Raw genomic sequence first — 26056 nt, 5'->3', positions numbered from 1 at the left:
AACCAACGGAAAACTGGAATACATTAAAATAAAATCACTGGCTAATCACGTCACACTGGCAGAGAGAACAGGAGAAATACATCAACCAAGATTCTAGAACACATTGAAAGAGTTTGGCTTATGGCTGAAATGTAACACTCCATTTTCACTGAGGTCTCCTGAACCACTGTTATGATCAAGATATGTATCTAGCGTCAAATAATATTTCGCCACATGGTTGATAAGTCGTAAAGAATATTTCTTGTATGGTGCTAAAGTACCCAGTTGGAAGAACCATACATTTACTGAGGGTAAATCAGAGGCTTTCCATTCTCTAACCAGACATTTTCTTCCAAGCATAAGGGCTGTATGTACCCAGTCTGTATGGGATTTTTTTTTGCAGGACAGGACAATATAAAGGGAACCAAAGAGCCATCACTCTCCCTGCATCTCCAACACTCTGCACTAGAAAGCCTGCATCTGATAAAGTTACTCAAAGGCAGTTCGAACCATAAGTTAGTGAAGAGAAAATTGCCATGTTGTCAACATCCAAAAGCCGACTTCTATGTGTTTTGGAATGAAATAAGACAACCGTATAAAATGTGTAGTATTTTTGAGTTAACTTCTTTAGCATTTTAGCCTGTGAAATGCTGTCGCTGCCTGGTTGGCCGATCACTGCAGCCACGATGGGCCTCTTGGTCTTGAGAAACTGGAATCTCCGGTGGAGGAGGCCTTTCTCCAGCCAGTGTGTACAGAGCCAGGTTGAAGAAGGTGTGGAGCACTGGAGATGGTATAGGCTGCAGTATAAACTGGGTGGTTCGAGCCCTGAATGTTGATCGGCTGAAAGCCGTATACCACGGGTATGAAAAAAAAAAAATATATTTTATTGCTCTAATTACGTTGGTAAACAGTTTATGATAGCAATAAGGCACCTCGGATGTTTGTGATAAATGGCCAATATTCCACGGCTAAGGGCTGTATCCAGGCACTCCACGTTGCGTTGTGCATAAGAACAACCCTTAGCCGTGGTATATTGGCCATATACCACACCCCCTCTGGCCGTATTGCTTAGTTGACGCCCCTCAGCAGTATACAGGGCACCAGTGTTTTGGCTTCCATCCGGGTATACATCCGCATGGCACGGAGGATGTAGAAGAGGATGAAGCACATTACAAACACAACCAGGATCAGCACAGCCAGCCTGCGGGCATGCACACGGCTCAAATCAAATCCAATTTGATTGGTCACATACACGTGTTTAGCAGATGTTATTGCGGGTGTAGCACAAATGCTTGTGTTTCTAGCTACACGGGTTCAGTAATATCTAACAATTTCACAACAATACACACAAATCTAAGTACAAATTATGGAATTGGACAGCCTTCGTGGGGCCCATCGGTCACCGGCATAGCTCAGGCACACCACCACCAGGGGGAGTAGGTAGCCCAGGACTGGGAATAGCCAGGCATAGACCCACTAGGGGGAGTAGGTAGCCCAGGACTGGGAATAGCCAGGCATAGACCCATTAGGGGGAGTAGGTAGCCCAGGACTGTGAATAGCCAGGCATAGACCCATTAGGGGGAGTAGGTAGCCCAGGACTGTGAGTAGCCAGGCATAGACCCATTAGGGGGAGTAGGTAGCCCAGGACTGTGAATAGCCAGGCATAGACCCATTAGGGGGAGTAGGTAGCCCAGGACTGTGAGTAGCCAGGCATAGACCCATTAGGGGGAGTAGGTAGCCCAGGACTGTGAGTAGCCAGGCATAGACCCACTAGGGGGAGTAGGTAGCCCAGGACTGTGAGTAGCCAGGCATAGACCCACTAGGGGGAGTAGGTAGCCCAGGACTGTGAATAGCCAGGCATAGACCCACACCTCTTCTGGATCATTACTAGCAAAATCCAAACATGAACATCATTGTAAATAAGAATTTGTTCTTAATTGACTTGCCTGGTTAAATAAAGGTTAAATAAAAAGAATACATACATAAATGACGTTCTCAGTCTTCTCCACAGTGGTCATGTAGACCATGGTTGTAATCTTCAATATAGATATGAACCATACAGCCGAGCAGTCGATGACAGCCCAGCTCTTCCTCTGTACCTGGGCTGCCCTCAGCGGGTGGACCATGATGACCACATAGTGGAACTCACTCAGGCAGGTGAGGAAGAGGATGCTGCCGTAAAAGTAGGAGCTTAAGCCTACAAACATGTTCCAAGTTGACAATCCCACAATGCTGTGCGGTTTACAGTAATGTACTGTTAACACACCTTGTTTGGTTGGTTCACTTCAGACCTTGATGTCTCTCAATCCTTTCACTCAAGAATTGTTTGAAAAAGTTCCACGTTGACAATCCCACAATGCTGTGCGGTTACAGTAATGTACTGTTAAACCAACATTTCTTTGAAATGTATGGTATCATTTACTGTTTACGCCTAAAATCACCCAGAGTGCATTGCCTTTTATGGCAATTTACCGTAAATAATTAATACAGTACTTTACTGTTTGCTTTATTGTATAATACTGTCAAAACAACAATACAGTTTTACACTGTACGAATGAAACCAATTAGTCCAACTTACTTTTACATGTTTTGTTGCCGAGGATGCTGCCATACAGGTTAAAGTGAGAGCTACAGCAGACGATGGGACACATGACGTCGCCCATGATCCAGTCGTCCTGGATGTAGTAGTGGACCAGGAAGGACTCAGAACGTACAGGAGGTCTGCCATGGCAAGGTTCACCATGATGATGCTGCTGCTCTTCCATGGCCACAACCTGACCACGTAGATAATGATTGAGGTGATGTTTCCCACAAGCCCCAATACCAAGATGATCCCATACGTGACCGGGAGATAGTACCTCCTACTGTTCTCATCAACTGGGAAACAGTCAGTGGCCTCACTGTTCACTTTTTCTCTCTGTGTTGTAATATCCAACAAATTGACCTAAGACACAAGTAGAGAGACAATCTGTGTATAATGTTATCCCATTAGAAAATGACTAGTTGAATTTATCTATGTGGTTTAAGAAAGTGTTTATTGACACCATAAACTGCGGTGTTTCTCTAGTATCCGTCTGTCACTCCTGAATTTCCTGAATCTTCAGGCAGCAGTCAGTTTTAAGAGCATCCCAGAGCCCTCCCACACAGATTTAGTACCACTGCCTACCAACAGAGGAAGTAGTACACCCATAAGAGTCATACAGCAAATTGTAACAGGTTTAAAGTTCTCAAATGTGTACTCAAGCTAATCAGGCACGTGGTTAGATTTTGGTATTTTATATCACTTCTAGAGGCCTTATCAAAGGCCAAAGGACATGGAAAATACTCAACCATTAAAGGTATAAGACTTCCTGCCACTGTTCCCTGTACACATTACATTTTTTGGGTCACTACTACCACATATCGGTTCAATTGGTACAGCACTCTCATTAACGTCTGGCACAAATGTAGCCTATTACAAGGCACTCCCCAAAATATTTAAATTAGCCAGAAACAACAATACCATGTAATTTAGTAAATCGTAGAAATGTTGTACACACCTTGTTTGGTTGGTTCACTTCAGACCTTGATGTCTCTCAATCCTTTCACTCAAGAATTGTTTGAAAAAGTTCCACGTTGACAATCCCACAATGCTGTGCGGTTACAGTAATGTACTGTTAAACCAACGTTTCTTTGAAATGTATGGTATCATTTAGTGTTTACGGCTAAAATCACCCTGAGTGCATTGCCTTTTACGGCGATTGACCGTAAATAATTAATACAGTACTTTACTGTTTGCTTTATTGTATAATACTGTCAAAACAACAATAAAGTTTTACACTGTACTAATGAAACCAATTAGTCCAACTTACTTTTACATGTTTTATTGCCGATACACAAGTGCTAAACTGTAGTAAGCAATGCCTGCAGTATTGGGATTTGATAAGAATTCAGACTTCTCCGACCCTACATACTTGAAAGATGTGTCATGTATCCCTCTGCTTGACCAAGGACACAAGTGGCAGTCATACTCCACCTCCAGGTTAGTGTTCAACTATTGACCACACACTAATGGTCACATAGAATGTCCTTTCATTTCCTTATTAGAATACCACGGAAACAAGCCATCAATTGTCCTCTGAATCGTCCCTCGACACAAAAGGAATATTGATGGGACATACCTCTGGGACATTTCAATAACATTTTTATAATAGAACGTAAACTTTCAAATAACTTGATAGAAAGCATTCCACGGTGATTATGAATGATTCTCCAGTGGTGGTCCAGTTTCTTGTGTAGTCCTAAAAAACAGACAGGAGGAGAGTGACATCTAGCGGCCATAAGCTGAAATTGCCTCTTTGCAATATAATGAATACAGTATGATTATAATTTGATATTTTCAATACACTAAGCCAAAATATGTTTTATTTATTCGTTTTTTTAATACATTTTCAGTCAAGCTATTAAGTCCGTCCAAACCCATTTTTGTACAAATATTAGGTCCTTACATTCTTGCAATAATAAAGTATAACGCAAAATTACATCTACATGTGATGTATGGGACAAATTCTGAAGTTATCGTTAACTACATTTTTTACCGTTTTTAACCATATTCACTATACTATACAAATATAACAAATATATTGTTGTCAACTTGTCAATAAGAAAGTGATTTTTTACCACTAAATGGGGCATAATATCAGAAACTGATTCTGAAGGGAAAAACACTATAATTGTATTGTAGTTTATGGAATTAATATTACGTTAAAACTTGACAGTATAATAAAATCATATCATATTTTTTCCTCTCATCTGAGAAGTATCAAACAGTACAAGATATACAGTGAAGATGAGGAAGTGTGTATAACAGACAATGACTAGTAGGTAGATGGATGAAGTGATATTCATGGGTGTGCAGACTGGCACCGACAAGTGTAGGAGGGACGTGGACACTGACCAGCCATCACTTTCACATTGACCTTCTACCCACCTTCCCGTTGGCTCCGGATAAATGAGAAGTGCTGATACACAAACTGGAGAGGTACTGTCTCTCTCATTTCCTGTTTCTATTTCTATGTTCAGTACTTCTTCCCTCATCTATAGCATTCTATTTCTATGTTCAGTACTTCTTCCCTTATCTATAGCATTATATTTCTGTGTGAAGAACTTCTTCCCTCATCTATAGCATTATATTTCTATGTTCAGTACTTCTTCCCTCATCTCTAGCATTCTATTTCTGTGTGCAGTACTTCTTCCCTTATCTATAGCATTATATTTATGTGTGCAGCACTTCTTCCCTCATCTATAGCATTATATTTCTGTGTGCAGTACTTCTTCCCTCATCTATAGCATTCTATTTCTATGTTCAGTACTTCTTCCCTCATCTATAGCATTATGTTAGTGTGTGCAGTACTTCTTCCCTCATCTATAGCATTCTATTTCTGTGTGCAGCACTTCTTCCCTCATCTATAGCATTATATTACTGTGTGCAGTACTTCTTCCCTCATCTCTAGCATTCTATTTCTATGTGCAGCACTTCTTCCCTCATCTATAGCATTATATTTCTGTGTGCAGCACTTCTTCCCTCATCTATAGCATTATATTTCTGTGTGCAGTACTTCTTCCCTCATCTATAGCATTATATTTCTGTGTGCAGTACTTCTTACCTCATCTATAGCATTATATTTCTGTGTGCAGTACTTCTTCCCTCATCTCTAGCATTCTGTGTATCTCACTCTCATACAAATAAACACAAGGAGGCAAACGGGTTTGAATAGGCTTTATAGGACCTTACCCTTATCCAGTAATTTTGTCTCAGAGTTGTAATGCTTTAATTGCTCTGAACGTATTGATTTAGCACATCGACTGTAAATATTTTCAGCAACTGAACTGAGAGAAATTATGGTTACAGTTTTTCTCAATTGCTAAAACACAATTTCTGAAATCTTGCTCCATTTCCTGAAAACATTCAACACAAAACCTCATCTTCAAGCACTATTTACATAACCTCTGACTCCTCTCGCAAAATGAAACATTCGCCTCAAAACAGTTTTACCTGGGTTCAAAATCAAACACTGCTCTCAAATCATAAACAAAGTGATCAAAATGATATACACTCTCAAGCAGTCAGTAAACAATACACCGAAAAATAGAAAACACATTGTTCAAAACATACAATTCTCAGGGAGAAGTACATTTTTAATCTAAAACAATATTAATATTTTTCCGTCATTGTCTATTGATGAACGAAAACATGTTCTATCATAGTAGCTCAAAATTGATCAGAAATTACTACTCTGCTTTGCAATTTTGTTTTTTGTTCTTCCTCCTCCTTGTACCCCTATTTTTACAGTACTTTACCCTGCATCTCACAAACTTGTCCTTTGTCTCTGTGATACTGTAATTCTTGTTCTTTGTTGATATGAACCTGCAACCAGTCAAAATCTATTGAGCAGTCAGTACTGTTAATAAATGGAAAGCACAATGTTCAGGGCCATACAATTTGTCCATTGTACAGTATACAGCCTACAATGCACTGTACTACAGTATACAATACTAAAAGGTACAAAAATCAAAGAAGTAAACATGTGATCAATGTGCTTCTTCTTGTCTTTGGGCTGGGTCAGGCCAGAGCACTTCGTCGACATCACAAGCAATATTGTCCCTCCTGAGGCAACGGGGGAAGAAGCCTCTTGTGTGCCGTATCCAGCCCTGACATGATTTCTCACCTATATCACCACAGGCTAAATCCATGGCTTGCAGCAGATTTACTCTGGTGTAGGGTTGTCTATCATACACTTTCCATCTCCAAGAGGAGAAAAACTCCTCAATCGGATTCAGGAAAGGCGAGTTTGGAGGGAGGTACAAGTTCATAAACTGCCCATTGATGTTAAACCATTCCCTTACCTGAGCAGCTCGGTGGAAACTGACATTGTCCCACACTATCACATAGGTGGGAATGGGATTCTCATTTAGCTCTTGACCCTGCTGCTTTTGAACCTGCTGCTAAAATAAAATATCTCTTAGATTGGCAATAAATCTTAGAAGGTGCTGGGTGTTATATGGCCCGAGTGTAACATGGTGATGTAGAATACCATGGTTGCTGATAGCAGCACAGATTGTGACATTGCCACCTCGTTGACCAGGGACTTCAACAATGGCCCGCTGTCCAATCATGTTTCGGCCTCTCCTTCTCCTCTTTGTTAGATTGAAGCCTGCTTCATCGACAACGATGAACTCATGGGGTCTGTCCAAGGATTCCAAGTTAAATATTGTCTGTTTAGAAATACAATATACTGTATGTAGGATTTTGTAAGTCGTACAGAGACAGTGCTATACTGTAGAGTACAATTAGGCTTCTGATTCACATACATTGTATGTACTGAAGAGTAATGTCATTCACATAGTATGTGTTAGTACTGTAGACAATCTGGATTACAGTAAATGTTTCTGAATGTACACTTACTTGCACATACTGAGCTCGCAGTTCTTTCACCCTTGGTGAGTTGCGCTCAAAAGGTACTCTGTATACTTGTTTCATTCGCATCCTGTTACGATGGAGGACACGGTCAATTGTGGAAATGCTCACACTGTCGATTCCCTGGAAGTGTGTGTTGTCTTGTATCACTCGTTCCTGGATTTCTCTGAGTCGTATTGCATTATCTTGAAGGACCATGCCAACTATAACGGCCTCTTGCTCCCGAGTGAATATAGCTGTCCTTCCACCTGCAGCCTTGCAATTCTACAAAAAGTAGTTGTGCAGTTACAAAACATATTCATGCAGTACAATACATACAGTGATTAACTTTACAAATGTCTATTGAAACAGCTGCATATAGTGTAGTACAGTAAATTTGCAATTACAAAAATACAGTAGTATACTGTACCTGTTCTCTTCTCTGAATGTCCTTACTATGTTGGACACAGAAAATCGGCTCAAATTGGGTTGCACTCTAAGTCCTGCTTCCCTCATTGTCAGTCCATGGACAAGAACATGGTCTATAACTGTTGCTCGAATTTCATCAGATATTTCCACTCTTTGTCTTCCTCTTCCTCTTCGTCCTCCTCTTCCTCTTTCTTGCCCTCCTCCTCCTCGTCGCCCACCTCGCATACTCACTCGTCCTCGTCCTCTCATATTGTTTCTTCTATCCATTCTCAGACTTTCTCCTTCCCACCTTCAACAACCTGTTTGCTCTCTGAACTGGCTTATATTGGTTGTGTCGCATCATTTGAAACAGGTTAAATCAATTTTGAGTGGTTGTGTTCGATCAATGACATGTGTTCTCTATTTGTATTTGATTGTTGCCACTTGTGTTTACCAGTATGGATGACATGTGCATTAGAGTGCAGAATGTGTTTTGAGAATGAGAATGTGTTTAGAGTTTTGCTGAAAAGTCTAAGTGAGATCTGCAAATTGTATTTTACCATGTGAAATGGTTTAAGGTATTGACAACAGACTCCATAATTAGCTAAATGAGTCCAGGCAACTGAGAACTTTGTTCAGCCAATGGGTTTTAGTGTTTTAGCAATTGAGAAAAACTGTAAGTCCAAATACATCCAGCACAGGAGTGACTGCTGTTGGAATAGAGAGTGCCTCAGAGTTGCTGTAATACTTCAATACAACAGAGTGTGTAGTGTAGGCTACTATCAAACTAGTATTAACAAATGACCTAAATAATAATCATAACAATAATACTAATAATATATGTGTGTTGGTGTGCGTGGATGCCAGAGAAGGTTGGTAATCACTCATTATTAGGGAAGGAAACATTTTAGAACAACCACTTTTTCAAAAATATTTTTTTGGGGGGGGAACATTTAATGACAAAAATTTATTGATTGCATTATTTTACAATTTTTTTATCTTATAAATTAGCTCATAGATTCCAATATAGCACACAGAGGAGGATAAATCAGTTTGATGCCTCAACAAAGTCAATGGGTAACTGTTTTCACTCTCATATTGTCTCTTCCATATCTCAGTCTGTTTGACCAACCTGGTCAGCGACAGTGACATTTCTCCAGTCCAGAAGTGAGAAAGGTGGTGACCTTTCCACACACAGCTCTGATGTCTCTGCTTCATTCTTTTGAAGGGGAGAGTCAATGTGACAAGATCAAAGATTGGACCTCTCCTGGTGGTCAATATTGAATCTCAAAGCTACATATGACATCTGAATCAAGAGTCTAATTAGTCTGACTTAGTTTTAATTTAGCTATCCTTCTCAGAGACTGATCCAGTTTAATGTAGCTATCCTTCTCAGAGACTGATCCAGTTTAATTTAGCTATCGTGCTCAGAGACTGATCCAGTTTAATTTAGCTATCCTTCTCAGAGACTGATCCAGTTTAATTTAGCTATCGTGCTCAGAGACTGATCCAGTTTATTTTAGCTATCCTTCTCAGAGACTGATCCAGTTTAATTTAGCTATCCTTCTCAGAGACTGATCCAGTTTAATTTAGCTATCCTTCTCAGAGACTGATCCAGTTTAATTTAGCTATCCTTCTCAGAGACTGATCCAGTTTAATTTAGCTATCCTTCTCAGAGACTGATCCAGTTTAATTTAGCTATCCTTCTCAGAGACTGATCCAGTTTAATGTAGCTATCCTTCTCAGAGACTGATCCAGTTTAATTTAGCTATCCTTCTCAGAGACTGATCCAGTTTATTTTAGCTATCCTTCTCAGAGACTGATCCAGTTTAATTTAGCTATCGTGCTCAGAAACTGATCCAGTTTAATTTAGGCATTATTGACCGGTAGAAGGATGGCATGAATGGAATTTCATCGTAGTAGATGACTTTAGATGACAATTTATATGGCTCTATCATTTGACAGTGTGTTCCTCTGCCGTTTTGCCCCACCTCTTCTTGACAGTCACATGATTGGTGGGTTGTGGAGTGGCCAGGATAGCGAAGCCCAGTCAGCAGGCTTCCCCCACCACCAGTCTGACATTCCAGTCTGGTTATCTTTGTTCCTATGCCTAGAACAATACCGGCTCATCATTCCACACATACCACTTTCAATTTAGTGGAAGGAATGTGTTTGTCTCCATAAATACCTCCATAATCCCATATCTGACACTCAACAAATGACAGGGAAAAGACATGTTCCATGGTTACGTGACAGAATATAGGCGGTCTGTCAGAAGAGATTAAATAAATAACAAGAACGTCCTGTGACTTCCTGACTAGAAATGGACCATCTGTGTGTAAATGTCTTAACAAGCAAGAGTCACATTAAATCCTCACAATCTTCCTCAGATATACTGTCCTTGGAGAAAATGTCACAGGCTTATGCAGTGTTCTACCTTGTAGAGATTTCCATAAATACAAAGGTTTGCTAACCGTGTACATCATTAGTGTGTGATGTCCCCAAGACCGATGTTATGGTTGATACATTAGGTACAACTGCTGGTGTGTGTCCTGCAGGCATGCATGTGTAACAGAGTGGCCACACAGGCCCTAAACATGATGTCAGTGGTAAAGTTCCGGGCTGATAGATTTCATTGACCACTTCTCCTAGGTTAACAAGTTCACAATAAATACTGAACACTTCCTATAGCCATTGTAGCAGATGATTTCATTACTCAATTTGCCTGATCGAAACGCTTTAACACATCCTCTCTGAACACGTTTAGGTTTAGCCCTAGTTATTTGTCTGCTTCTAAACTGTCCTGATTTCAACAAGGTATAGATGGACGTTGTATCATTGCCGATCCTCTTACTATACTATAGACAACATCCCATCAATCAACAAGGTGCAGCCTTAATCTTGTCCACAGCATTCTGCCCTGGTCATTCTGCTGCGGTGGCCTTGTGGTGACCTTGAGTGTAATGCAGGGTCAGGAGGATGCTTGCTGTTCATTCCCTCAGGCTGTGGGTGAAAAAGAGCATCAGTAAGCATAGTATACGATTTCAACTCAGATTCAGATTTAATCAGAGTGAATTGTTTTTTTTTCATGAATTTCATAATGACTAAATCTGTTTTGGGACAGCTTTTAAAACATCTCATAGACCAATTGTTTTATGTTCAATACCTAGCGGTGAATAATATCACGAACAGAGGAATAACAAAAAATGAAATGTTTTCTTCCCAGAAAAAAAGGAGATGGATGATGGCTTGATTTTTTTTCAGAAATCCTTGAAATAAAAACCTGTAATAAACTAAAAACAAAAAATCCCTGTAATTTTCCTCTCGATTCCATTGCTGTTCCCTTGGTAACAAGCAAACCCTTGCCCTTCTGGAGCCTCCTGACATTCGCTTGGAATGTACCATTATGGCTGCTGTGGGGAGATAGTAGATTTCCATTTCACTAATACTTTTGTTTGACCAAAAAGAGGTTATTTGAATGACAAGGAATGACGTGCCATATCTGTTAACATTTCAAAAAGATTCATATTTCCAACGAATCTTCAGATTTTAGTATGCACATTGGCACACTGTGCCAGAATGTTACCCTTCAAATAAATCAAACTGGCAGTCGTAGAGCGAGCTGTCAAATGCTTGTTGCTTGTGTCAAATCTGTGCTACAAAGTAACGAAGAGAAATCAAGCACCTGGTTGTTTTCCTCTGAAAGTGTCTATAGCTAACTAATACGACAATAATTAAGTGGACCATTGAACAGCACCCTGTCCTCTTTACTTCACGTGATGATGAGGTAAGCAGGTAGAAATGCTAGCTTCACCTTGTCAGACATGTTGTCTTGCTAGCTCGCTAGCTTGCTAGGTCCCCCACATACGTGTTGTGTCATGTATTGCATGTTAGTAAAAGTGAGTGCCTAGTAATAAAGTGTTATCCCTAACAGACTAGCTAAATTGGAGTATAGAAGATAGCCTATTCTGCGTGTCATGTTAGCGCTTGCTAGCTATCAAAGTTCCAGCTACTGTACAGTAGCTAGCTAGCTGTGACGTGTGGTGGTAGCTCGTTCACTGACTTTGGTAGATAGCTTGTAGCCTATTTTCCTTGCTAGCTCATGATGAATACAGTAACGTTAGCTCCCAATACTTCAGATACCGATACTTATTGTTGGTGTTTATTGTTGTTTATTGCCAGCTATAAACTCACATTACAAGTTACTTTGATGACGTCTCTTGGGGGGGGGGGGGGGGGGGGGTGACTGTGGGGAGGTGACTTTAAATAGAGAGAAGTTTACGTTAAAAACCTTTAGCCAGTGTAAACCTTTTTGGTTGTTCACCTTATGAGAAAGCATAGAATGAGCTAGTGTAGAAAGTACTGTTATGTTAGATATGTTCTTGATTACACATCCAATATTTAGTTTAGTAAATTATTATATGTATTTATATGTAACAGTGAACAATAATGCTTCCAAATCAAAGGAGGAATTATGTTAAGACTTGGGTCTAGAGATCATCTGACATAATCACAGGAGGTTGGTGGCACCTTAATTGGGGAGGACTGGCTCATGGTAATGGCTGGATCGGAATCGGTGGAATGGTATCAAATACGTCAAACACATGGTTTCCATAAGTTTGATGCCATTCCATCTGCGCCGTTCCAGACATTATTATGAGCCGTCCTCCCATCAGCAGCGTCCATTGGTAATAATGCTTATCAACAGAGCATACAGGTTTGGCATCAGATCAGTGTCTGCAGCTAGCCTGGCTGTCAGTCTGAGCCTTGCAGGCATTTTCTTGCACAGCAAATCTGTTCCTGATATGCTATTGGCCAGAGCCTGCTGGGAGGGTCTTCCTGTAGGTGGGTGGGCAGGCCGGAAAAGAGGTGGCTGGAATTGTTTCAGCCAGAGAGTTAAGCAGACAGTCTTTTACTGCACTGTCGTGGAAACAAAATCCCTTTCTAGGCATGGGCCTGAGCACACAGCGCTGAGAGGGGAATGACAACTATTCACATGGTGATTATATTTAGACAGAAAGTAATTAGGAGAAGTCGGACTGCTAACCCAGACTGTGGTGGAGGCTAGAAAGACTGGAGAGCTCCAACACTGCATGAGGTGAGAGGATTGTTTCCCTGGCTGCTCCTGTTTTCCTGACTAGTTCATAAAGGAATTTGCTGCATTATGCTGCATACCATGCGGAGAGAGGGAGAGATAGAGGACTTCACTCGTAGAGATGGTTAGAATCTGCTTCTCTTGAAATTGCTGCTGCTTATAATGGCTGTTTATCTCAAATGTTCAAATTTAGCTGGGCAGTGTGGGGAATTTACCTCTCCCATCCTGCCAGGAAAGAACAAGGTGCTCCCTTTATGCCTGCCTGCTCTGCAACTTCCTGTGGCGTTTCACTACTTACCCAGGCTGTCTGTCCTGTGTCTGACTGACTTCAAGTGTGTGTGTGTGTGTGTTTGTACAAGGTTTGTAGGAGTGTTAAGTACAGGGTTGTGGAGGACTGAGGGCCAACACATCTCATAAGCATGATTTATTCTCTCAGGCAACAGGTGTTAACCTGTCATCAAAGCAAACACAGACAGAATATACCAAGGAAAGTAACTGGAGAAGGACTCTCACAAATAGGGACATGTAAGGTTTACCTACTCTACATTCCCAATACAAAGTTGGTTGTAGGTTGGGCTGGTGTACATATTTTTTTTTTCTAGGGCTGGGACCTCACGATACGATATTATCACGATTCTATACAGTATGCATTGCGATTCGATCCTGCCATTTTATTGCAATTTGCTGTTCCAAACGCAGTGCTCTGTATATGTCTGCTGCAGAGAGACAAGTGAGAGTATGAGACAATTAGTTTTGATGAGTCATGGGAATAAAAGTGCTAAGAACATGTTGGCTCACTTTAAAAATAAGATGGAGAACAAACTATAGGTTTAAAAATACCTGAGTTTTGGCGCAGTTACAGACGACTAGCGCTAGCTAACACTGCCTATCAAAACAAAAAACGAAGTATCGATATAATATCGTCCAAAATGATTCTGCGATATGTAGCTGAATCGATTCTTTCCCCATCACTCGTTTTCTCCTGTACTATAGGGTAATTTTTGAAGCTAGGCTATGATCTTTTTTTATTGGAAGTTATTAATGTTGCAACTTTCAATTCCATTATTTGACAGCAGTGCTTGAATGACAACTTTTTATTTTCACTCTCAACCAGTGCTTCTAGGTTGTGCTATTTCAAACTGTTTTGGAAGCTAAACTTTTTTTTCTTTTTTTTTCTCAAGCCAAGAAAATTACAGCATACACTATAGGAAGGGTTTATTTAATGTTGTATTAGTTTGGTCTCCCTGGTTACTGTAGATACAGTAAGTACTGCTGATTGTCTCATACAGCAGTGTGATTGGAGCCTTAGTAACATTAAGAAAATTCAAGTCACGCCAGTTCAGTTGGTAGTTAAGACTATTATAATATGAAGTTCATGCTCCTGCAGACTCAGTAAATAGCTACCTGCATTGCGCCTGGCTGAAAGCTGGATGGTTTACAATAGTAACCTCTGTAAATGTTAGGCCCTAGAGCCAGTTGCTCATCCCAAACAGACATAACAGGATGCCAGAGTTCACACTGACCAAACTAGCCCATCAATCCATAGATAGGCCTAGACCTAGTTTCATTTGTATGCACAGCGGATAATTTGACTCCATTAACAAATTGAATGAGAAATTTGCCAAGACCTGTCACATGTTATCAAACTAGAGTCAATCTTTTCATGAGATCAGTCTTTCAGTCTGTAGGAAAGTAGGCTATTTTTAAGTGTCTAAGTGTCATTCTCTGGTCCATAGGATTATTTAAGGCTGTCCCTTAATTTGCATTTTACAGCTGCCTTTAGGGGATCCAGCTGCCTTTAGGGGATCCAGCTGCCTTTAGGGCATCCAGCTGCCTTTAGGGCATCCAGCTGCCTTTAGGGAATCCAGCTGCCTTTAGGGAATCCAGCTGCCTTTAGGGAATCCAGCTGCCTTTAGGGGATAAGTAGAAACACTCAAAACCAGGAGCTGAACAGAACCAGGACTACTGCAAAGCAGGATGAGCCAGGAGCAAAATAAGAGTCTCTCTCTCTCTCTCTCTCTCTCTCTCTCGCTCTCTCTCTCTCTCTCTCTCTCTCTCTCTCTCTCTCTCTCTCTCTCTCTCTCTCTCTCGCTCTCTCGCTCTCTCGCTCTCTCGCTCTCTCGCTCTCTCGCTCTCTCGCTCTCTCTCACTCTCACTCTCACTCTCACTCTCACTCTCACTCTCACTCTCACTCTCACTCTCACTCTCACACACACAACCTTCCAACTGAATTCACAAGTGTTGCAGTGCAGAGCCTCCCACACTAAAATAAAGGTCAAACTATTCAGTGATACTGTTGTATTTCCGTTGCCCCTGATATGTTTTGTTAATCACCGCAAAACCACACTCACTTTCTCTACAGTACAGAAAATACAGAATACTTACTGTTTACAATAGAATAATACCTCTCACGAGAGATGCGCATGTCTACCTTCTTCAGTTATTCCTTACAAGCTATTTAAAGTTGCTTGAGAAAGAAACATATCACAATTACCCCAATTACATACATTTCTGTCTATGAATTAAATTGTAATTTTTTTTCTGTGACTTGGTGTCCTACTTTTTTTTTCCACCAGCGACAGCAGTTAGAATGTGAAGGATATTGTTGTAGGCACTTTAATAATTTACTTCAATTGTAAGTAGCTTAGGTGTCAATTTATTTACCTTCAACCTTTCGTTCATGATGTAGCATAATAAAATGCATTCAGTAGCCTACGCTCTGGCCATGCCCCCCAAAAAATAGTCTTATCAGAAATATCATGCTGACATTGAGGCTAACATTTTATTCTCTTCTGCCCTTCCAGGATGTAAACAAAATGTATATTGTTGCCTGTGACTATTAGACTCAGGCCCAGGGACCTTTACTCTTTTTGGGCTCCTCCTCCTGGGATACCCCCAGCTGCTCTGGCTCCCCCCAAGCATATTGATACATTTGTCTTATTGGACTTGTCGGTTTGAATAGAAAAGCTGCCTGGAGATGGAGTGCACAGATTTAAAATGTCATAATTCAAAGGCTGAACACAGATTCAAGGTCAGAAGCATTAATCAGTCAAATATGTCACTCTGATTAGATGATGGCTGCTGTGTGTGAGGCTGGTGGCTGGGCTGTGGATTTATCACAGAAAACGCATGCACTCATCTCTTGTAATGTCAAAACAACATATCAGATTGTAAAACTGTTTTAAAAAAATACATTTTCGGGAACGAAAAACACTTTCAGTGTAAACCTAAACGACTAAAACCAGATGTGCGTTCGGAAAGGATTCAGACCCCTTGACTTTTTCCACATTTTGTTGTTACAGCCTTATTCTAAAATGTATTAAATCATTTTTTCCCCCTCATCAATCTGTTTGCAAATTTATAAAAAACAAAAACAAAACTGCAATATCAGATTTACATAAGTATTCAGATGCTTAACTCAATACTTTGTTGAAGCACCTTTGGCAGCTTTTACAGCCTCGAGTCTTCTTCGGTATGACGTAACAAGCTTGGCACACCTGTATTTGTGGAGTTTCTCCCATTCTTCTCTGCAGATCCTCTCAAGGTCTGTCAGGTTGGATTGGGAGTGTCGCAGCACAGCTATTTTCAGGTCTCTCCATAGATGTCCAATCGGGTTCAAGTCCGGGCACTGGCTGGGCCACTCAAGGATATTCAGAGACTTGGTCCAAAACCACTCCTGCGTTGTCTTGGCTGTGTGCTTAGGGTTGTTGTCCTGTTGGAAGGTGAACATTTGCCCCAGTATGAGGTCCTGAGCACTCTGGAGCAGGTTTTCATCAAGGATCTCTCTGTACTTTGCTCTGTTAATATTTCCCTCGATCCTGACTAGTCTCCCAGTCTCTGCCACTGAAAAACATCCCCACAGCATGATGCTGCCACCACCATGCTTCACCGTAGTGATGGTGCCAGTTTTCCTCCAGACGTGACTCTTGGCATTCATGCAAAATAGTTCAATCTTGGTTTCATCAGACCAGAGAATCTTGTTTCTCATGGTCTGAGAGGCCTTTAGGCAAACTCCAAGCGGGCTTTTACTTTTTACTGAGGAGTGGCTTCTGTCTGGCCACTCTACCATAAAGGCCTGATTGGTGGAGTGCTGCAGAGATGGTTGTCCTTATGGAAGGTTATCCCATCTCCACGTAGGAACTCTGGAGCTATGTCAGCGTGACCATCTGGTCCTTGGTCACCTCCCTAACCAAGTCTCTTCTCCCCCAATTGCTCAATTTGGTCGGAGAGGCCAACTCTAGGAAAGGTCTTGGTGGTTCAAAACTTCTTCAATTTAAGAATGATGGAGGCCGATGTGTTCTTGGGTTCCTTCAATGCTGCAGAAATGTTTTGGTAGCCTTCCCCAGATCAGTGCCTCGACACAATCCTGTCTCGGGGCTCTACAGACAATTTCGACTTCATGGCTTGGTTTTTGCTCTGATATGCACTGTCAATTGTGGGACCTTATATAGACAGATGTGTGCCCTTCCAAGTCATGTCCAATTAATTGAATTTACCACAGGTGGACTCCAATCAATGTGTAGAAAGATCTCAAGGATGATCAAAGGACACAGGCTGCAGCTCAGCTCAGTTACGAGTCTCATAGAAAAGGGTCTTGAATACTTATGTAAATAAGGTATTTCTGTTTTTATTTTTTATTCCTTTGCAAACATGTCTAAAAACCTGTTTTCGCTTTGTCATTATGGGGTATTGTGTGTAGATTGATGAGGATTTTTTTTTATTTAATCAATTTTAGAATAAGGCTGTAATGGGAGAAAAAAATGGAAAAAGTCAAGGGGTCTGAATACTTTCCGAATGCACTGTATGTAGAAAAGATAATGGACCTATATAATTTTTTATTAATTCATCTTTGAGAACTAACAATCACCAAAATAAAAGCTAGACAGTCAGGGGAAGTTATACAGTATTGATTTTGGTATTAAGTTTGAGCAAAAGAACACAAAATGCATTGAATTGCAGGAAATTATCTTTAAAATTGCAACATTTTCTCTCAGTTCAATGGCAGAATATGTAGAAAATTTGGAAATGAGCTTTAAAACTGCAAAAATGTATCTCGCCTTCATGAAGAAATTCTGAGAATTGCAGGAAATTGGCAAAATTATTGCCGCTACGCAAAGAAAATACTGAACATGAAAAAATATTTCTGCCGAGGCGCACGTTGAAGATGGTAGAACAGTCCACATTTACTTTTCCTCTGCAAAAAAACAAGTAATTTAATAGAAAAATCTGACAACCCCATAGTAGAATAGTTTCTCTATTTACCTAGTCGGCTTGTTGTTGTTGGGTTCTATGGGGGAGAGAGAGAGTCTTCTCGTAGTGCATTCAAGTTATGAATACCAGAACTTCTTGCACTTGCAAAAACAGCAGTTTTAATGGCCGTTGTTAAAAAGAGGGGGTTTCCAGCTTACCATTCCTACTTTATTTATTTCTCAACTCCTAGATATGCGTGAACTGCGCCATTTTTAAACCCAGAGTTTTTAGCAGCAGCATGGTTAAGCATGTTACCGTTCTGCAATTAGCAGTGAGAGCATAGTGGAGAGGGGCTAAATGTGACACTGGTCAATTCTAGCGTAACTTGGGGATACAATGCCACTCTACCTCAAAACAATTTTGGGGGAGTGACTTAAAAAATTGTGATGAGACGGATCATATTTTTAGTTGAGCAAGAGTAATTGTGGCAGGCCGGGGGGTGTGTTTCCCTGGGTGGCGAGTTACCCTAACAGATAGGCCTACATTATATTCACTGTGTTTAGGCAAGTTGTTTTGGCACATAAAATTAATGAATAGGATAATAACTAGTTAAAATATCACATTTGGAATCTGGCTAATGATTAACCCAATAGGGTAAATGCAGATAGGCAACCCCATGCTTCAGCCTATTTGTTTGTACTTTGCTGCATCAGTTGGGCTAAAGCTGATCATGTTTATTGCTAATAGCATACCTGATAATATAGACCATGCATAGGCTAAATACAGTACATGGTCCAATATGTTATAATCATTTTAACAAATAATTTTAACAATGTGTTATTGGGCTAATTTCTGGAGGTGGACATTCTATTTTAGATGGTATCAGCATCCTTTTATTTTCATTCATTTTGTAGTGTAATGTCCCTTTTTAAAAAGTCACCGGAACAGAGCTTCTGAGTCCTTTCACATACCCCCCCCATCAGCCCCCCTCTGCAACCTCTTTCCCACCACTGCTACACATTTTTCCAGAGTAAATACTGTTATGCTGTACCCCACCCTGCTTTCACAACTAGCTTTGAGATTGCCTCAGTTTCATCAATTGAAAAGAGGCCTTAGCAACTCGAGCAGCATAACATGAAAGTAAGCCTATAGTATAGCAATAACTATAGTATAATAAGAGCAATAATAGTATTTTAAACAAATAACTATTTCCTATCTTCCAGATCACCAACGGAAAGTGCTTTTCAGAAAACATCTCCAACTTCAACCTGCTCTCTGGTCTAAATGTGCATGGGAAGCCAGCCCTCCCTTCTAGGCCAGGCCTGAGCAGTGACGGGATACTTCAGCTGCAGATCTTCAGCCGCCTCCAATTCATTTCTGAACAACTCCAGTGGCAAAGGTATCCCAAGGGGAAAGATTTACTGGAGGGGAGAACTAACGAAGCACAAATTGTGAGAAGTTGGCAAAGTCAATACCAGGCAAGTCTTCATTAATATTCTTTCAAGCAGCTCCATTGCCTCGACATACCATTAATGAGAGAGTCCTTGTCAGTGGAGGAGGATAGACACACAGTTGTCACAGAGCAAGCCCTCAACCCTTCCAGAGGTCTCCCATTGGTGCAAACTGATTGATGAGTGATTTCTCGTTGATCGATTAGCCTTCCTCCCAGCTGATGCAGTGAGGCCAGTCTGGTTGCTTCATATGATTTGAGAACTTTTCAAGCACTAATCAGACAGAGACAAAAGTTGTGAACTTTTTTTAATGTGTTGCCGTTTTTTGAGTTAAGAGTCAACTCAACTGATACATTGGACTGGCAGCATTCGATTGGAACCTGTTGACATGGCTCTCAATATATCTTCAGTAAGGGACACAAAATGGCTGACGTTGGAAGTGTGTCGGCAGTTTCAGAGAGGAACTTGCTCACGGAGTGATGAGGAATGCAAATTTGCACACCCACCAACGAGCTGCCAGGTTGAAAATGGAAGAGTTATTGCCTGCTTCGACTCGTTAAAGGTAAGGAATGTCATGCGCCATTCTTCTGTTAGATTCATGACTCTGCTTTATGTACCAGGAGACTGATATGTAGGAGCCTAAACAGATAATTACATTCTAAAGTGTTTACTGTACGGAAATGGAGACAGAACCTGTACTGTACTGTTTATTCTAAGCGAATGTGGACATCCCACACTACTAAGCCCCATGGGGTGCAGGCTATAGCCTTGTGCTGGCTTCCAGTGGGATTACTGCATTCTCCCTCTCACCTGCTGCTGGGCCTGGCTGTCTGCTGCTGGGCCTGGCTGTCTGCTGCTGGGCCTGGCTGTCTGCGGCTGGGCCTGGCTGTCTGCGGCTGGGCCTGGCTGTCTGCGGATGGGGCTGGCTGTCTGAGGATGGGGCTGGCTGTCTGCTCCTGGGCCTGGCTGTCTGCTCCTGGGCCTGGCTGTCTGCGGCTGGGCCTGGCTGTCTGCGGCTGGGCCTGGCTGTCTGCTGCTGGGCCTGGCTGTCTGCTGCTGGGCCTGGCTGTCTGCTGCTGGGCCTGGCTGTCTGCGGCTGGGCCAGGCTGTTTGCGGCTGGGGCTGACTGTCTGCGGATGGGGTTGACTGTCTGCGGATTGGGCTGGCTGTCTGAGGATGTGCCTGGCTGTCTGCCGCTGGGCTTGGCTGTCTGTGGATGGGCCTGGCTTTCTGCGTCTGAGCCTGTGGCTGGGCTTCGCTGTCTGCTGCCGGGCCTGGCTGTCTACGGCTAGGCCTGCGGCTGGGCTTGACTGTCTGCGGATGGGGCTGACTGTCTGCGACTGTGCCTGCTGCTGGGCCTGGCTGTCTACTGCTGGGCCTGGCTGTCTGCGGCTTGGCCTGGCTGTCTGCGAGCCAAGCCCAGCCGCAGGCCGTCTGCGGATGCTGGGCCTGGCTGTCTGCGGATGCTGGGCCTGGCTGTCTGCGGGCCTGGCTGGGCCTGGCTGTCTGCTGGGCCTGGCTGTCTGCGGCTGGGGTTAATCCACAGAGAAGCTCACACTGCCACCGCAACACAATGCTGCCCATTGGATTATTCTGATGTTCAATCATCTCCTTACCTCCACTGGCCATTTTAAACACACTGTGACAGGGCAAAGGGCCTGATCCCTATTGGTCAAGGCTGGTGCTCAGCCAACCATCAACAGAAATTGCTACAAAGGACCTATTTTCCAAAATGCCTCTTTAGGTTTTGGTCCTTTTTTGAAGGGTTTAAAAGACGGAAATAGTGTTGCAAGTCACTCTTTCTTATTGCTATGGGTGGCAGGGCAGTGGTGGCTGCTGAGGGGAGGACGGCTCATAATTATGTCCTGAACAGAGTCAATGGAGTGGCATCAACCACGTCTTTGATGTGTTTGATACCATTCCATTGACTCCATTCTAGATATTTATTATGAGCCGTCCTCCCCTCAGCAGCCTCCACTGGTGGCAGGGAATTTAGGGCCTGACTAGTTGCCCAGCCATTCATCTTATAAAGAGTCACACTGTTGCCCAAGCTCATTCCAGAACAGTGTAGGCATTGAACTGCTTGTCCTCCAATTCTTGTATACCTACCATCCAACTCATGTGACAGCCTACTTACTGGGCCCTCTGAGACTGGAGTCATCACATCACAAGGCTGGTGATAGAACCTTGGGGGAAGTCTACCCAGAACTTACAGGTTTCTTCAAAACAGAGACTTATCTGCATTAAGTTTGAAGTGTACCGGTAGGTGGACAAGGTTTTACGGACAGTATATTGAGTGTACTACTCTCGTTTCCAAAATAAATAATTTTCTTAAAGCTGCAATATGTAACTTTTTGGACGATCTGACCAAATTCACATAGAAATGTGTGTTGTAGATATGTCATTCTCATTGAAGGCAAGTCTAAGAAGTGGTAGATCTGTTCTATGTGCTGTTTTTCTATGCTTCCCGTTCTTAAGTTTCGTTTTAGCGTCTTTTACTTTTGGTTTTGTACACCAGCTGAAAATACAAGAGTTTTGGTTTAATTAAAATGTATTTCACAGTAGTTTAGATGGTACAAAGATTCTCTACACTATACACAGCTTGTTTTGGCACATGAACAGAAATTAGGAAAACAATTTGGAATTTTAGCAACCAGGAAATGACACAGCTATTTCTGCATATTGCATCTTCAACTTTTTTGTTGTTGTTTATTCTGAAATATTGAGGTGTGCTAGCAAGGCTACATTAATGCCTTTAGCAAACAGGGTTAACATCCTCTCTTGCTCAACCCACCCACACGCTTCAATTCAGCCAGTATTGTCTGAATTGTTATGTCACCGTTGCTCTTCTAATGAGAGAGTATTCAGTTGTTGTTTTTTGACGACACTTGAACTGATTTGAATGACACTAGGCTAAATGTCATCACTTCTGGGTCCTATAATTTATGTTAATTTCTAAGGTGAATTGATTTCCTGCTGAGGTTCAATTGGAATAGGCTAATGATTCCTAATCATAATCAGGATTTTGATTTGCTTAAACGACAATCCCTGATGATATTAGGGGATAAATCTTAGCCGGAAACGTGTAGAACTATCTGCACTGTTTTGAGTGAGTGAGTGAGTGAGTGAGTGAGTGAGTGAGTGAGAGAGTGAGAGAGAGGATCTGTTGTTAGCCGAACGAAGGGGGATGGGAAGAGATTGGCTAGAAAATATACAAACGCCTCAGTCATGTGATGATGTCACTATTCTGTTGAATAGCCTGTTGTTTAAAGAGAGCAACTTGAGTGTTGTCTGTTCCCGACACTTCCATTGGCTCAGCTTTGACAGGGGTTTCCACTGTGATTTAGTCTAGCCCACAATTCATATTGATGATGATGATAATAATTCATAATTTGGTCTGTGTTTATATTTGACCTATTTCACATGTGTAAATTGGAAATGTGTTTTTTGCATGTCCCAGCTCCCCCTGAGAGATCCTCGTAGAGCGGTGTCATGGCCAGGCTCTTCCATTATTAATGGCAACTCTGGAGCAATTAGGGTTAAGTGCTTTGCTCAAGGGCACATGAACAGATTTTACACCTTGTCAGCTCGGGATTCGATCTAGTGACCTTTCTGTTACTTGCCCAATGGTCTAACCGCTACCTGTCGCTCGAGTTATGTGTGCTTCAGTAAACTGCCATATTTTTTATTATTATTTTTTTTACTTGCTATATTGTATTTACTTCGCCACCATGGCCTTTTTATATTTTTATTTATTTATATATATATTTTGTTTGCCTTCACCTCCCTTATCTCACCTCACTTGCTCACATTGTATATAGACTTATTTTTCACTGTATTATTAACTGTATGTTTGTTTTACTCCATGTGTAACTATGTGTTGTTGTATGTGTCGAACTGCTTTGCTTTATCTTGGCCAGGTCGCAATTGTAAATGAGAACGTGTTCTCAATTTGCCTACCTGGTTAAATAAAGGTTAAATAAAAATAAAATAAATAAAATTCACACAGTCTCCTCTGAACAGATTGTGTTGAGATGTGTCTATATACAATGTGAGCAAGTGAGGTGAGATAAGGGAGGTGAAGGCAAACAAATATATGTATAAATAAATAAAAATATAAAAAGGCCATGGTGGCGAAGTAAATACAACACAGCAAGTAAAATAAAACTAAAAACACTGGAATGGTTGGTTTGCAGTGGAAGAAAGCGCAAAGTAGAGACAGAAATAATGGGGTGCAAAGGAGCAAAATAAATAAATAAATACAGTAGGTAAAGAGGTAGTTGTTTGGGCTAAATTATAGATGGGCTATGTACAGGTGCAGTAATCTATGAGCTGCTCTGACAGCTGGTGCTTAAAGCTAGTGAGGGAGATAAGTGTTTCCAGTTTCAGAGATTTTTGTAGTTCGTTCCAGTCATTGGCAGCAGAGAACTGGAAGGAGAGGCGTCCAAAGGAAGAATTGGTTTTGGGGGTGACTAGAGAGATATACCTGCTGGAGCGCGTGCTACAGGTAGGTGCTGCTATGGTGACCAGCGAGCTGAGATAAGGGGGGACTTTACCTAGCAGGGTCTTGTAGATGACCTGGAACCAGTGGGTTTGGCGACGAGTATGAAGCGAGGGCCAGCCAACGAGAGTGTACAGGTCGCAGTGGTGGGTAGTATATGGGGCTTTGGTGACAAAACGGATGGCACTGTGATAGACTGCATCCAATTTATTGAGTAGGGTTTTGGAGGCTATTTTGTAAATGACATCACCGAAGTCGAGGATTGGTAGGATGGTCAGTTTTACAAGGGTATGTTTGGCAGCATGAGTGAAGGATGCTTTGTTGCGGAATAGGAAGTCAATTCTAGATTTAACTTTGGATTGGAGATGTTTGATGTGAGTCTGGAAGGAGAGTTTACAGTCTAACCAGACACCTAGGTATTTGTAGTTGTCCACATATTCTAGGTCAGAGCCGTCCAGAGTAGTGATGTTGGACAGGCGGGCAGGTGCAGGCAGCGATCGGTTGAAGAGCATGCATTTAGTTTTACTTGTATTTAAGAGCAATTGGAGGCCACGGAAGGAGAGTTGTATGGCATTGAAGCTCGCCTGGAGGGTTGTTAACACAGTGTCAAAAGAAGGGCCAGAAGTATACAGAATAGTGTCGTCTGCGTAGAGGTGGATCAGAGAATCACCAGCAGCAAGAGCGACATCATTGAGCAAATCAAATCAAATCAAATCAAATGTATTAGTCACATACACATGGTTAGCAGATGTTAATGCGAGTGTAGCGAAATGCTTGTGCTTCTAGTTCCGACAATGCAGTAATAACCAACAGTAATCTAACCTAACAATTCCACACTACTACCTTACACACACACACAAGTGTAAAGGGATAAAGAATATGTACATAAAGATATATGGATGAGTGGTGGTACAGAACGGCATGGCAGATGCAGTAGATGGTATAGAGTACGGTATATACATATGAGATGAGTACTGTAGGGTATGTAAACATAAAGTGGCATAGTTTAAAGTGGCTAGTGGTACATGTATTGCATAAAGATGGCAAGATGCAGTAGATGATATAGAGTACAGTATATATACATATGAGATGGGTAATGTAGGGTATGTAAACATTGTATTAAGTGGCATTGCTTAAAGTGGCTAGTGGTACATTTTTACATAATTTCCATCAGTTCCCATTTTTAAAGTGGCTGGAGTTGAGTCAGTATGTTGGCAGCGGCCGCTAAATGTTAGTGGTGGCTGTTTAACAGTCTGATGGCCTTGAGATAGAAGCTGTTTTTCAGTCTCTCGGTCCCTGCTTTGATGCACCTGTACTGACCTCGCCTTCTGGATGATAGCGGGGTGAACAGGCAGTGGCTTGGGTGGTTGTTGTCCTTGATGATCTTTATGGCCTTCCTGTGACATCGGGTGGTGTAGGTGTCCTGGAGGGCAGGTAGTTTGCCCCTGGTGATGCGTTCTGCAGACCTCACTACCCTCTGGAGAGCCTTACGGTTGTGGGCGGAGCAGTTGCCGTACCAGGCGGTGATACAGCCCGACAGGATGCTCTCGATTGTGCATCTGTAGAAGTTTGTGAGTGCTTTTGGTGACAAGCCGAATTTCTTCAGCCTCCTGAGGTTGAAGAGGCGCTGCTGCGCCTTCTTCACAACGCTGTCTGTGTGGGTGGACCAGTTCAGTTTGTCCGTGATGTGTACACCGAGGAACTTAAAACTTTCCACCTTCTCCACTACTGACCCGTCGATGTGGATAGGGGGGTGCTCCCTCTGCTGTTTCCTGAAGTCCACAATCATCTCCTTTGTTTTGTTGACGTTGAGTATGAGGTTATTTTCCTGACACCACACTCCGAGGGCCCTCACCTCCTCCCTGTAGGCCGTCTCGTCGTTGTTGGTGATCAAGCCTACCACTGTAGTGTCATCCGCAAACTTGATGATTGAGTTGGAGGCGTGCATGGCCACGCAGTCGTGGGTGAACAGGGAGTACAGGAGAGGGCTCAGAACG

At 42.0% G+C, this 26056-nt stretch overlaps 1 protein-coding gene and 1 pseudogene across 8 annotated transcripts in view; one reads left to right on the top strand and one right to left on the bottom strand.

Moving 5' to 3' along the window:
- Positions 1-614: 614 nt before the first annotated feature.
- LOC139538268 (2-oxoglutarate receptor 1-like) lies at positions 615-7633 on the bottom strand (annotated as a pseudogene).
- Positions 7634-11437: 3804 nt separating this feature from the next.
- Positions 11438-26056, top strand: part of LOC139538987 (muscleblind-like protein 2a) — a 48381-nt gene continuing 33762 nt past the window's right edge. For 7 of the 8 annotated variants that reach the window (XR_011667842.1, XM_071341617.1, XM_071341612.1 and 4 more), the window contains exons 1-2: positions 11438-11609; positions 19331-20120. Coding sequence is in view for 7 of the 8 variants with exons in the window: in XM_071341617.1 (XP_071197718.1) it covers positions 19947-20120 (174 nt within the window). In the remaining variant the exon portion in view is untranslated. Of the gene's footprint in view, positions 11610-12694; positions 12921-19330; positions 20121-26056 lie in introns of those variants that run through there. The other variant, XM_071341613.1, reaches the window with a different exon arrangement.

This window comes from Salvelinus alpinus, chromosome 14 (assembly GCF_045679555.1).
Source record: "Salvelinus alpinus chromosome 14, SLU_Salpinus.1, whole genome shotgun sequence".
NCBI classification, from domain to species: domain Eukaryota; kingdom Metazoa; phylum Chordata; class Actinopteri; order Salmoniformes; family Salmonidae; genus Salvelinus; species Salvelinus alpinus.
The sequence above is the reverse complement of the archived record's forward strand: the minus strand, read 5'-3'. Positions and strand labels throughout refer to the sequence as shown.